Raw genomic sequence first — 13,034 nt, forward strand, 5'->3', positions numbered from 1 at the left:
ACATGCCTTATTTTTTTATGGTAATGCATCCACTTCTTGTGTTTTTTTTAGCCATTTTATCTGTATGGTAGCATCAATACACTTGGTTTCAGCAATTTGCTTAATAGCTTTGCTCAAGGCATTTTTTGCTTTATTTTTTTGCCAGATCATAGGAATTGTGTTTGCCGTGAGTAAGATTCCATTTCTCACCGTTGCTGGAATACTCGTTTTTTGGAGGCGGCTACTTTGATCTTACTTATGGCTACTTCATATGTGACAATAAGTTCATTGTCGGTAGCAGTTTGCCCATCGCCTATCATCTCCCACCATTCTAGCAGCTCTTTAACGGCTACACCATTAACTTTTTCTAGTTTAGTGGGATTCCAAGAGATCCGGTTAGCAGCATTATTAATTTTTATATTCCCAGCCATTTGATATTCTGCCTCCTCTTTAGGGTATTCCAGCATCACAATAAGTGGAAAGTGGTAACTTTCTTCACGGCTACCTATTGCCATATCGATAATAAAACTAAATGCTTTTTCATTAACAAAGATGTAGTCGATTGTGGATAGACTACCCCAGCCTACGCTTGTTGTCTCACGGTTGTCATCACCTTTAGTGTGACCATTTAGCATGGTAAGCTGTTAGCTAATGATCAGCTTACACCAGGTATCGCCGCACCTATTGTAAAGTTCCATTGCAATGGGTCTAGAGGTTTTATCATGCATGGGGACCACTGGTAAAAATATCTTGTCATTAAAATCTCCTGCGATGATGATAGGGAGCACGGTATTATATTCTGACAAGATTTTTGTTAACATCTCGGCGTTCTCTTTATTCTTAATTCCATTCGGAGGGTTGTAAATATTTATAAGTAGAAAATTGGGGAGACGGATACTATTACTTTTAACAGTCACTCCCAGGATCATATGATTGGACCAGTTGGATTCGACACCGGTCCATGGGTGTTTGATAGCTGTTAAAAGTCCACCTTTTGGGCGGCCTTTGGATACCAGACTTAGAAAGGAACACCACCCGTCTATTTCACATGTCACATAACCATGTCTCTTGCAATGTGACCAGACTGAATGTCTAAATTATTCAGGAGTCCAGCTTTTTTCTCATAGTTCAGATTCCCTCTGGTGTTCCATGAGATCATCATGCCAGTGTCATCAGGAACATTGTTCAAGTCTAGATTTGAACTCTATTGGGAGCCATTGCCAGTAGCCAAAGGTGTCTGGATCGCTGTTAGACATACCATGAGCTTTAGTGTTACCGATTGTATTCGGTTGGCTAACCTTACTAGCATGAGTTTGATTCACTATATCTTTAGTACATTTAGGTAGTTTGGGTGTGGGTGAATTAATATCAATATGAGTCACATTCAAGTTTACAGGTCTTAGGTTCTCACTTCATTTTACTTCAACATGTACTCTCTGGTATTTCACTCTACGCTTAGAGGTTTCTGTGCAGGGTAATCCTAATTTAATAAAGTACGCATGGTAACGAAGTATAAATTCATGAGTAGTAGCTTCAAGACACCACACATTTGTCGTGATTAGTTTTGGGGTTACTAATTGGTCGACGATCTTAAAATCGCTAGATTTTCCCTTCCTCAACGGCATTACCAATGAACAGAGTTCAACTATTCGATGTCTATTTAATAACACTATGGGTCCAGATTTATCAATTGCCTGAAACTGTAGTGCTTTAAAAAAATGTAATGGGTCTCTCTTATAAGTAGGCTCATGCCCTTTATCATTACTATTTTCCTCGAAATGGACAACTTTTTCAGCTTGTTTCTCTACAGCATTACCTTCCTGGGAGGATACAGCCTCAGGGGATGAGACTGGACTTAGAACAGGTACCAATTTTTCTTCTAAGAAGAGAGTTCTAATGGCTTTTAGTACCTTAGTAGAGATTTCTTTATTCTTATTCGTCTTTTCTCCCCTCTTTTCTTTTTGCTTTACTGGGACTACCCATTCATCCAGTGTCGGTGCAACTAGCTTGATCGGTTTTGGAGTCTTGTATACTTTACTTGGACCCTTATGCTTTTTGTAATTCTCCTTTCCAATCATATCTACTGGAGCATGGATAGTGACTATGTGCTTACCAGAGAAGTTAGGTTCTGTGGTAATATGAATCGGTTTATATCTCATAGCTTCCATAATGACCTCTCTCGAGCATATAGAAGCACATTTTTCTACATTATTAGGCATTGCTTCATCATTTACAATGCATCCGTTAGTGATTACTCTCTCACACACACACCATATGGAGGTGGCTGCTGAGTTTTTCAATTTTGTTTTTCATTAATTTTTTTCCCTGTCTCAACTTTTTCTTATACCAGCAGACTGTAGCATTAGAGTCTATCCAGTACCCCGCATGCTGGTCGTGTGTTGCCTTAGCTGTGTTTGCATCGAATTCAAGACCACCTTGTGCAATTGGCGTTAAATACGATTCAGTATTAGTGCAGGCTTCTCTGAATGTCGTAACTTCTTTAGAGGAGCTAGCATGCAGTATGCGGTGTGACTATCTAACTTTTCTTCAATCATATCACATCTTTCAGCAATCTCATTTAACACTCGCTCTAGAGCTTCCCACAATTCCTCATTTTTCATTAGAGTGAAGCTCTCATTCTCATCAGATTGTCTGCTATTTATGGTGATCGTACTAGAATTCTTTCTAGTGTTGGGGACAGATGTCTTTGTTTGTCTCCTTAGGAGAAGTGACAGTATATGTTAAGCCTGAAATGGGGTCAACAATAATTCTGTCTTTTACTTCATCTAATTTACACCATTGACTAGTATTGCGACTACAGTCCACCTTAATTGCAGTATCGTAAAAAATGTCTTTTTTTACGGTCTCGTGGATCATGGGGTCTGGGACTTGCCAGTTTTTTAGATCTATAGGATGGGGCATGTCGGGTCGATTAACTGCAGTGCTACTCCATATGTCCATATCGGTACATATATTACATTAGTCTGTGGTATTTATTCTCTTATGTGGACTCAACTCCTCTTTGTTGTTTTGAGTTTCTAACAACTCAGAAAGTAACTTAGCGCCAATACAAGGTAGTCTATTAGAGAGATCGTCCACTAATTCAGCGCTTATCTCAGATCTTACACTTTCTGCCAGGTTAGTGTTCGCCGACTTTATAGACTCAATTTTATCAAATAAAGACGTCATTTTGGCTAACTTGGCTTCAGGTAAGAGTCCCTGCTTACCTATGATCTTTCTTTTACAGGCACGGTTAGGGCGCTGAATCATTTTGGTTATTTTTTTTTACTTCAGTCAATGCTATTATTAGATCTTAAATTCATTCTCAGTCGAAAATTATTTAATAGCAGGATGAATGCTAAATTACAGTAATAATTCCACTCACCTTTGTTAGTTTCACTAGTGGACACTCTTTCAATTAGATTCTGTGCAGCGTTATAAATATAAGAACAAACATAGTTGGTTTCCTCACATGTCTGAATATCTAATTCACTTAATTGAACTTCTGCATGGATCTCGCGCAATGTGACTCGCGCCTCGCACCGCGAACAGCCAACAGCACACTTTTGTGCACTTACTGGTGCGCTGGCTGGGATTATATTCCAGCTCAGGGGAAGTAGAGGGGAGGGGCCAGTTAAGTCGGGCCAATCCATGGATCTAAAAGTTTAAAAAAGATTAAAAAAAGCTACAGTTAAAATCATGGGTGTACACACAGGGTGTGTCTAATACTGGCAAGGATTGGGTCGATTAGCAAGGGGTGGGCGTATCCAAGTAGGAGTGTGTCAAAGTACTTGTACAAAGGGGGTGGGCGTATCCAAATGAATTCAAGTCTCGAGCGACACAGGGGGAGATAACATGTCCAAACAAACTGTTCAAAGATATTTACTGGGAAGTCAGGCAGAGTCCAGGTGTTGCCGCAAAAGACTTCCTCCGCGTATCTCGCCGGCTGTGTCCTTGAATAAAGACGCTTCTGAGCGAAATCCAGGAATCAAATCTAAGTCAATCCCAGCCAACAGCACACTTTCGTGCACTTACTGGTGCACTGCATTTAAAATGTATACTGCCATAGCACATTACAACCTGCCAAAGTTATAGGAAACAGTAACTCCAATCACACACTATGGAGAGTCATACCACGTCGTGCTGCAACGTAACAGGGCTGCAATGCCCCAATACCCTGGGATCGCGAGCCATCGTGTGGTGCATGGTCTTCCGAAACAAGCTGAAACATTGATGGCATCCTCCTGGACCTCCAGAGATGGGAATAGAGTCCGAAATGTCCCCTCACGAGAGTCCTGTACCTTACAAATGACGAGAATCCGATCAGCAATCTTGAGTCTTCTTCTGGCCCAGTGAAAAGGGCGCCAAAACCACAGCTGCATCCAGCTGCGTAGAAATTCTTGCCTAGAGCCTTCCCCCGTTGATCCCTGCTGCAAAAGCCCTTCCAGTGTCCTGTCTTCATGACCAGGAATTCAGCTACCATGTTTTTTGCTGCAAATCCTGAAGTCTTCCCTGTTGCAACCTCTTCTATGCAGAGTTACTGTGTTGGCTGGGGTATTTATTTACCTTAAGCCTTTGTGATTTCTGTAAATCTTTGGGGTGTTTCTGTGATTGGTAGTCCTCTCATCCAGTTCACCCAGACCCACTGTGGGAATCCTCCTAGGGTGTCATCTCAGAGGTCCCCGGACGCTAACTAACTTTAAAGTGAATTACTTACTTGTTTGAACAGTCCTCCACAGGATCTCTGACTTTTGACTGCAACAGAAGCCCATCTCACCCTGCCTGCAGCTTGCAACTAGACCACTACGGTCCCTCTTCTGCCCCTAAGATAACTAATGCAATAGAATACGGAAGGACTGGATAAGTAAAGGATTCTGTCTAGAAAAGTATAAAAATTGTTTACAAGTACTTGTTAAAGAGTTGATTGGTAACTGTAACTTTGAAAGTGAACAGTTAGAAAAGTTCTTACCTACCTTGAATGTTTGTTGTGCCATTCTGAAAAGTATATATAAGGTTAATTTGCTCACCTGTGGTAAACAGAGGCACAAATTATTGGTTGTGCCTCTTCCCTAAAAGTAATGCTGTTGGTTTCACTTTACTAGTCCTGTTAGGATATCCATGTACGAGTGCCCCATTGGGTCTTGCTTCCCCTGATTTGCTGTTAACCTGTCTAGAATAAGTCTGCCTTGGGTTATACTTACCTTTAAGTTAGCTGGTAGCTTCTTTAAAAGTTATATAGGTTTTACTTTGCTAGAGTTAGATGTGTGCCATCCTAAGATAAGTTAGTTATTGCTTAGCTCAAACCGTGTTTCAGTGATCAGAAAAGTAACTGTAATTGTATATTACACCAAAAAGGTCCTACCCAGAATAACTGTTATCCGCAAAGTAGTTACAGGTTTAAACTGTTCCTTGAATCTGTGTTCAACTATTCAGAAAAGTATCCTGGTAACAAGGTCGGTTGATTTATTTCTTTGAGTGTCACTGCATAACTGACAGGGTCTACTATCCGTGTATTACTGAAAGTAATCAAAAAATAACAATTGGTTTGACTCCACATGAATAGGTGTGGCCTGTACCAAATGTGTATGAAAAGGTCTGATTTACCTAGAATTACAGTTTGGTATTCTGAAGGAGGTTTTATACTGCGGTCTGTGTACCTTCAAGCATTGTGGTTTGTTATAAATGTGTTGGACTCTATAACCAGTACTTACTCCAAGACTTAACTTGGCCTACCTGTATTCATACTCCTTTTTTTTAAAAAAAATACTTCTGGTTGTCAGTGTTTCTATTGTTCTATTGAATCCTTGGTGTACTACTGGCTCAGTGTACTTTTGTAGAGCCCTCTCTCCCTCCTAAGATCAGCCTGGCTGCTTTGTCTATGATACTGTATACTCTGGTGGTACAGCCTTAAACTTAGAGTGGAGTTTTATACTGTCTCAGTTGAATGGTTTTGCTAAGCCCTTAGTTGGACTTCAAACAAACTGTCCTAACAGAAGCTGCTGTCCAATCTGGGGTGGTTTTCACAGCACTTTAAAAATAGTACAGTAATAATTTGACGCATCCCAAAAGCATAGTAACAGAACATTGAAACCTCCAAGAGATTAACTGACACACACTCAACTCAGGATCTGGATTCTGCAGTAAATCCCAATTACCCATTCTTATATTTGGCCAGATCTTGTCATGGGTCCCCTAAGCTGCCAGCCTTATTCTCAGGGAAGCCTTGCCCCACGTATTACACACACGCACACAATTCCTTTATTACCTGCCTCGTTGTGGAGTTTGACTGGACATCTAAAGCTATTCACCATTTTTGTAGGGACCTGTATGGGAGAATCCTTGGTTCACGGATTTCAAAATGGCTGCAGAGGCATGCCAGCAAGGGCTATGTTTTAGGTCTTGTATATTTGGGGCAACCAGATCACGCGATCTTGGGGCTCTGAGGGCACATTTGTCCAGTTCTATCACCAGTGGGGTTCTGGAGAGGGTCTTACTGGGATAGCGGTTGGTAAATTGTGAACGTTGGGAGCAAAAATGACTGGAAACTCACTGTAAGTTACCATCTATGACGTTCACCCTAACGGGCATAACTTGGTGAACATTATCCTACTAGCAGGATCTATGAGATGTTGGAGCAGACTGCTACAAAAGCATGTGTATGCTCTGGCGTAACACCAGATCGTTGTTTTTGTAATGATGCAAATAATGGGCATTGTATTCACTGTGCATCTTTGTGCTCCATGCCTTTGCTCGATTTACATATATCCACTAATCATACCACACGTACTTCAATTAAACTTTCTGAACCGATGGACTTTGGTGCTTTTAGTCAGAAGTAACACCTTTAGTCTATTCACTTATAGACTGCAATTTGGCTAATGGTTTAGAAAAAGTTATAAGAGCCCAATAGTAGCACTTGCAATTGTGATTTGGATGCACTAGCTCCAAGTGAAGAAACATCCAAGATGGCCCAACTGATTAGTTATAGTGGACTCTGTAATGTATAAATACAGTTCAGCACTGTCTTGCTGCATTTTCACAAACAAAGCACAAATGGTCTTGGTGGAGATTTGCCACATTCTCCAGCATGGGGTCTGGCATGGATTGACATGCTCATGAATATTCCCTGTCAGGCCGGGAATCCTTGGTAAAAGAAAGAATTTCAATTTCACTTACAAACTGTATTTCTCCTTTAGATCAATCACTGTCCTCCGGGTCCTACTACCCCATCCAATTATAGTCCTCTCCCTAAGCCCCTCTGGCAGCCATCTTCAGATTTGTACCGCATGTTTCAGTGTTGGAAGTGCTTGAGTTTGCTCTACGAGCTACTTCTAAGTTTTTGTTTTTTTTTCGTGGAAAAAGGTGCAATTTTTGTTTCGAAAGAGCCTGTGTGCTCTTCTCTCCATCTGACAGCAGGGATCTGTTTTCGGTGAATTTCAGTGCCCCTCAAGGGTGAAGATTGTCAAAGTTTCCAGAAGTCCATCGGGCCTACTTCGCGCCCTCTGACCATGACAGAGGGGAAGGAAGCAATATCCCTCTTCAAGCCCTGCACCAAGTACAGGCTAAGAAACAGGTTTGTGGAGGACAAACACTTGTAAGGCCTCTACTGTTTCAGCTGGACCACAAGGAAGGAGAGGGCGAGAGCTACTTTGGCTTCTCCAGGAAGACGAAGGATAGACACAGTAGATTGGCGCCGTGGCTTGACACCAAGGCCTCTCCTCTGAGCAGGGTCATGCCTCACCCAGGACCGGCTGGTCCGCGCACCAGGCTTTTAAGTCCTTTGAGGGTGCCTCATCCGTGGGGCCCCAAGACAAGGCCAAGGACCGCAGGTCCGGGTCCACTGGGGTTGCCACACAAGCAGATCCCTCGATGGACATTGCGCGATGGACCTCTCCATCCGCCTCAGTTGCCAGCCAGCAATCAAGCTCCTCCTCAAAGAGAAAATAGTCCACCCCGGCTAAGGTGCGGGAGAAACCACAGAAGCCAGGGACGGAGGAGAAGACACCCGAACTGCCCAAGAAAGCCCAGTCGGCTCTGGAGAAGTCATTGTTGACGATAGAGCTGGTGGTGGCTGCTCTCACGAAGGCAAAAGGGGCTGTCCCAGTGAGGATAGCCCCCACATCCCAGAAGGTGTCCCTGCCTCAGAGGCGAGGGACCGCCACAGTGACTTTGGCAAAGTCTACTGGCAGGCTGGAAAAGAGGATTCTGTCTTGGAGCCCGGCTCTGACCCCTCAGGGTGGAAAAAGGTGGGGGAAGGAGGCCCCAGCCCAGCCCAGCCCCAGGCTGTGTCCAAGGCAATGGATGTTTCGTCTACAGACTACGAGGACCTGGAGTCCTTCCACGGTCCACCTGGAGGAGGATGAGACGGCTGCATGAGCGTAGTTTTCAGATCACGCCAGCTCAGCCGAGGGATGTATCTCTGGATATCCTGTCGACCCTACACACTTTGGTTTTGGCGATCCAGAAGAGGATGCTGCAGGGCCCAGTTCCTCCAGCCCCCCAGACGCCCAATGAACCTCTAGCAAAGAGTAAGCGTCAGCAGATGCCCTCATTTTAGCCCCCGCATCTGGCGCCCTCTCCAGTGGATCCGGACACTATGGTGTGACGGATGAGGACGACAATGTCGTTGCGGCGGGTCTCCGCAGCCGAGGGCATCCCAACCAGACGAGGTGGGTTAGTTCCATTCCATGATCACCAGAGCCTCCGAGCTTTTCCAGCTTGTGCTTGAGGAAACCAAGGAGGAGGGTTTCCTGTACCAGAGGTGCGAGGCAAAGAGAAAGACCATCATGGCGGTGCCCCTTCTAGATGACATGTGGGAAGGGGGGCCTGGCCCTCTTGAAGAAACCTTGCACAACTACGGCCAAACAGAGTAGGCTGGAGAAGTACTGGGTGCCAGAATCCACACCAAAGTGCCTAAGCTCGCAACCATCGCCAGATTCAGTGGTTTCGGGGTCCGCGAGGAAATGGTCATCTAAACCCTTCCTCGTCGTTTTCAGTCCCTCTGGACACGAGGAGAAGATGGACATCATGGGAAGGAAGGTCATTTACACTGCAACGTCCACCATCAAGGAGGCCAACTCCCTTGCAATCCTAGCCTGGTACAACAGGGAGCTGTGGTAAAAACTGGGTTTGATTCTGTAGTTTGTGCCTGATGACAAGATGATGGAGGCGATCACACTCTTCCAGGAGGGAGAGGTAGCATTGGATCATGCCATCACGGTGGCTTTGGACATTGCAAACAGTGGCTGCCTTCGTCAAGGCTGGTTGAAGGCCACAAATTTCCACCAGGAGGTCCAGGCGAGGTTATTACCTTTCGACTGAGATAACCTTTTTGGGAAAGTCATTGATGGGTCCCTACTGGCCATCAAGGCGGATACAGAGACGCCCCGTTCCCAGGGTACGCTGCAGCAGCAACGCTTTTCCTTTTGCTCCTCCAGAGTGAAGGCAAGCTGGTCGTCAAAAGGCTTTTCCTCGTACCGTCAGCCTTCCAGGTCCACTGCTCAGGAAGCCTACAGAGGCCATTCCCAGGCCTACGGTGGAAGAGGTCAGCGCGCCACTGTCGCCCGCAAGGCAGGACGCTGGTGCCGAAGCAGGCCGGAACCAGCCAGGGCGTCGGGCCCCACCCATGCCCCTCTATGGGACGCCAGCTGACAGGATTAGTCAGCGAGTGGGAAATGATCCCCACCAACAGATAAGTGCTGGATGCTCTCGCGCAACGACATACCCTGGAGTTTCAGTGCAGGTGTCCACGGATCCCTGCGGTGGCTCGTTAGGAGCAGCACATCCCTCTGCTCTTGAAGGAGGTGTGGAACATGCTGCGTAAAGGGGTGAAAGAGCTAGTTCCCCGATGACTCTGTGGCTCCCGAGTCTATTGCAGATACTTTTTAGTCAAAAATTCCGACGGCTGGAGGTCCATTGTAGACCTGCGATGTCTGAACAAGTAACTGAAGTCCCAGAGGTTCAGGATGGTCACGTTGCAGCACATACTCGGCCAATTGGAAAAAGGACACGTCTTGAAGTCGATGGACCTGGAGGACTCCTACTTTCACGTCCCCATTCACAAAAAAACACCAAAAGTTTCTATGCTTCGTAGTGCAGAGATGGCAATACCAGTTCAAGGCCTTTGCTTTCGGGTTGAAGTCTGCCCCCAGGGTATTTACGAAATGCCTGGCACCAGTGGCGGCCCATCTGTGTCTACGGGGGGGATACTCGAGTACCCTTACGTCGACGATTGACTCATCCGGGCACCCTCGCAAGCATTAGACGTTGGACACACAGATGACCGTCCAGCTGCTGACCTATCTGGGATTCTCCATCAATTATCCGAAGTCCTGCTTGACAAGGTTGCAGAGCGTGCTGTTCCTAGGAGCCCGACTCGACACGGTCTCCTGCCTGGCGTTGCCCTCGGAGGAGTGTGTAGTGGCCATTCAGGGGAAAAGTAAGCCTGTTGTCATCATTGAAGACCGTCACAGTACGGGCCATCAAGTTGCTGCTTGGCATGATGTTGTCTTGCATCTACCTCATCCAGCTCTGCAGGTTACGGATGCGACCTCTTCAGGAGTTCCTGGACACTCGCTGGACACAGGTGTCCGGAAGCTTTGCAGAGAAGATCCTGCTCGATGTGGAGTTCCGTCGGGCGATAGGCCGGTAGGGCGTTTACTCCAACATCACCCAAGGCACAGTGTTTCAAACTCCCCCCCCCCCCCCCCCCCCCCCAACACTAGGAGACAGTCACCATGGACACTTGCCTGGAAGGCTGGGGAGCCCACACTGGACGTCTGCACACCAGAGGACTGTGGCTGCCGGAGGAGAAGGATCTCCATATAAATATCCTGGAGCTGCGGGCAGTGTTCTGGGCCCTCAAGTCATTCCTTCCGTGTCTGAAGGGCAAGGTGGTGAGGATCTTCGCGGACAACACCACTGAAATATTCTGCATCAGGATCCAGGGGGGCACTTGATCCCCAGTGCTCTCCAAAGAGGCGCAGGACTTGTGGCACTGGGCTGTTAGACAGGGGATGTTCCTTGTTTGTCAAGAACACCATTGCAGACTCCCTCAGCAGGTAATTGCGCTCCTGCCACGAGTGGGAACATCTGCAAAAAAAAGACCAAAATTCGTCAAGTGCGGCAGGCCCCAGATAGATCTGTTGGCAACAGCGGTGAACTCCAAATGCCATAAATTTGTCTGCAGATTCCACCAGCCGAGGAGCCTGGGGGACGCATTCTCCTTCCCATGGGAATGCCTTTTTCTGTACGCGTTTCCTCAGTTGCCTCTCCTGCTACGAGTCATCAATGCACTCGGTGCAAATGCAGGATGATACTCATCGCCCCGGCAAGGCAGATTTGGTACCCCCGACTATCTCAGCCTGTCAGCATCACCCACTGTCAAGCTGGTGGTGGTTCTGGATCTTCTCACTAGAGAAGGAGGCACAATCCTTCACCATGACCGAGGATCGCTGAACCGGAGGGCTTGGTTCCTGCAGCCCTATAGTTTGGAGGATATGATCGAGTCATCAAGGAGTTCAACAAAGGACTGTTTCGATGTTTCCCGCCGGTGAAAGTGCCTGCCCCGGCATGGGAACTCAACATGGTGCTGACAAGGCACATGGGTGGAGGGGGGTGGGGGGGGCCTTTGAGCCTATTCATCAGGCCCCTCTCATTCCGCTCATGGAAAAACGGCTTTCCTTGTGGCCATCGCCTCTGCCAGGAGAGTGGATGAGATCCAGGCCCTATCCTGCAAGCAGCCATATCTGACTTTATATGAATCGAGGGTGGTGCTGCAGACGCACCCCCTCTTTCATGCCAAAGGTCCCCCCAGAATTCCACCCAAAGCGTTAGTCATCGGCTGAAAGGACCTTGCACTCACTGGACGTTCTTCATGCCCTGAAGTTCTATGTGACAAGCACAAAGTGTTTTCGGAAGACTGCACAACTGTGAACTTTGGTCCTGTGAACCATGGGAAGGCCTTGTCCAAGGTTTCCATCTCAAGGTCGCTCTCCGGCTGCATCATGCACTGTCATCGGTTGGGGACCTGACCGCTGCCCGTCGGTCCGAGAGGCCACTCCGCCAGATCGATCGCTGCAATAACAGCGTTCCTGTCTGGTGTGCCCCTGCTGGTCATCTGCAGGGCTGCTATGTGGAGGTCCACGCACACCTTCACAAAGGTCTACTGCGTCAACAGGCTTTCCAGGGAGGAGTCCAGAGTCGGCCAAGCAGTGCTACGCAACCTGTTCACTTGAGGTGAGTCTCTTCCGGAGTTGAGAGTTCATTGCATCTGTTGAGTCTTGCCACCTCCAGTGGTTGTGTAATGTTGTACTGCTACATATTCGTTATTCATGAGCATGTGAATCTATGTCAGACAACCTGCTGGAGAAGGAACAAGTTACTTACCTGTAACTATTGCTCTCCTGCATGGGTCTGGCATGGATTCACATGCAAACCCTCCCTCCAACCTCTCTGTGGCTCATCATGGTCATACTGCCAATTGACGTGCTTACCAAATCTAAAGATGGCCGCCTGAGGAGGGGCCTGGGGAGAGGACTGTCATTGGATGGGGGCAGTATGACCCAGAGGACAGTGATTGGTTTAAAGGAGAAATGGAGTTTGTAAGTGAAAAGTTTTTTTCTTTTACCGAAGAGTCCCAGCCTTATGGGGAATATTAACGAGCATGTGAATCCATGCCAGACCCATGCTGGAGAATAATAGTTACAGGTTAGTAACTTTTTCCATATCCTGTTCTGCCTTAGCAATACTGAATGCATGTGTATGGTTGTGTCTTCAAGATGTATATTGCTACTCAGTGACTATACCGTTTGCCAATATAGTAGCAGAAATTAATGAGAAGCCATCTTTTTAAATTCTGTCCAAGATAAGTATGTACTTATAGCTGAATGCAAATGTTTTACACTGACACAGCAATAGAGTATATATACTAATGCACTAATATCTTCCACAGTTCGGCTTGGATAATATCAAGATTAGAATAACGGGTAAGTGTATGTGCTCCATTTTATTTGCTTTTAGTACGGTTTTGAATAGCATGTTGCTTTGCTCTGATA

General features: G+C 46.3%; 1 protein-coding gene across 4 annotated transcripts in view; it reads left to right on the top strand.

Moving 5' to 3' along the window:
* The window catches only part of SENP6 (SUMO specific peptidase 6), a 2,017,494-nt gene that overhangs the window by 984,649 nt on the left and 1,019,811 nt on the right, over positions 1-13,034 (top strand). For all 4 annotated transcript variants that reach the window (XM_069606272.1, XM_069606273.1, XM_069606275.1 and 1 more), the window contains one exon: positions 12,932-12,965. In XM_069606272.1, coding sequence (XP_069462373.1) covers positions 12,932-12,965 — 34 coding nt within the window. The remainder of the gene's footprint in view (positions 1-12,931; positions 12,966-13,034) is intronic.

This window comes from Ambystoma mexicanum, chromosome 4p, assembly GCF_040938575.1.
Source record: "Ambystoma mexicanum isolate Mex_15411 chromosome 4p, UKY_AmexF1_1, whole genome shotgun sequence".
Lineage (NCBI taxonomy): Eukaryota > Metazoa > Chordata > Amphibia > Caudata > Ambystomatidae > Ambystoma > Ambystoma mexicanum.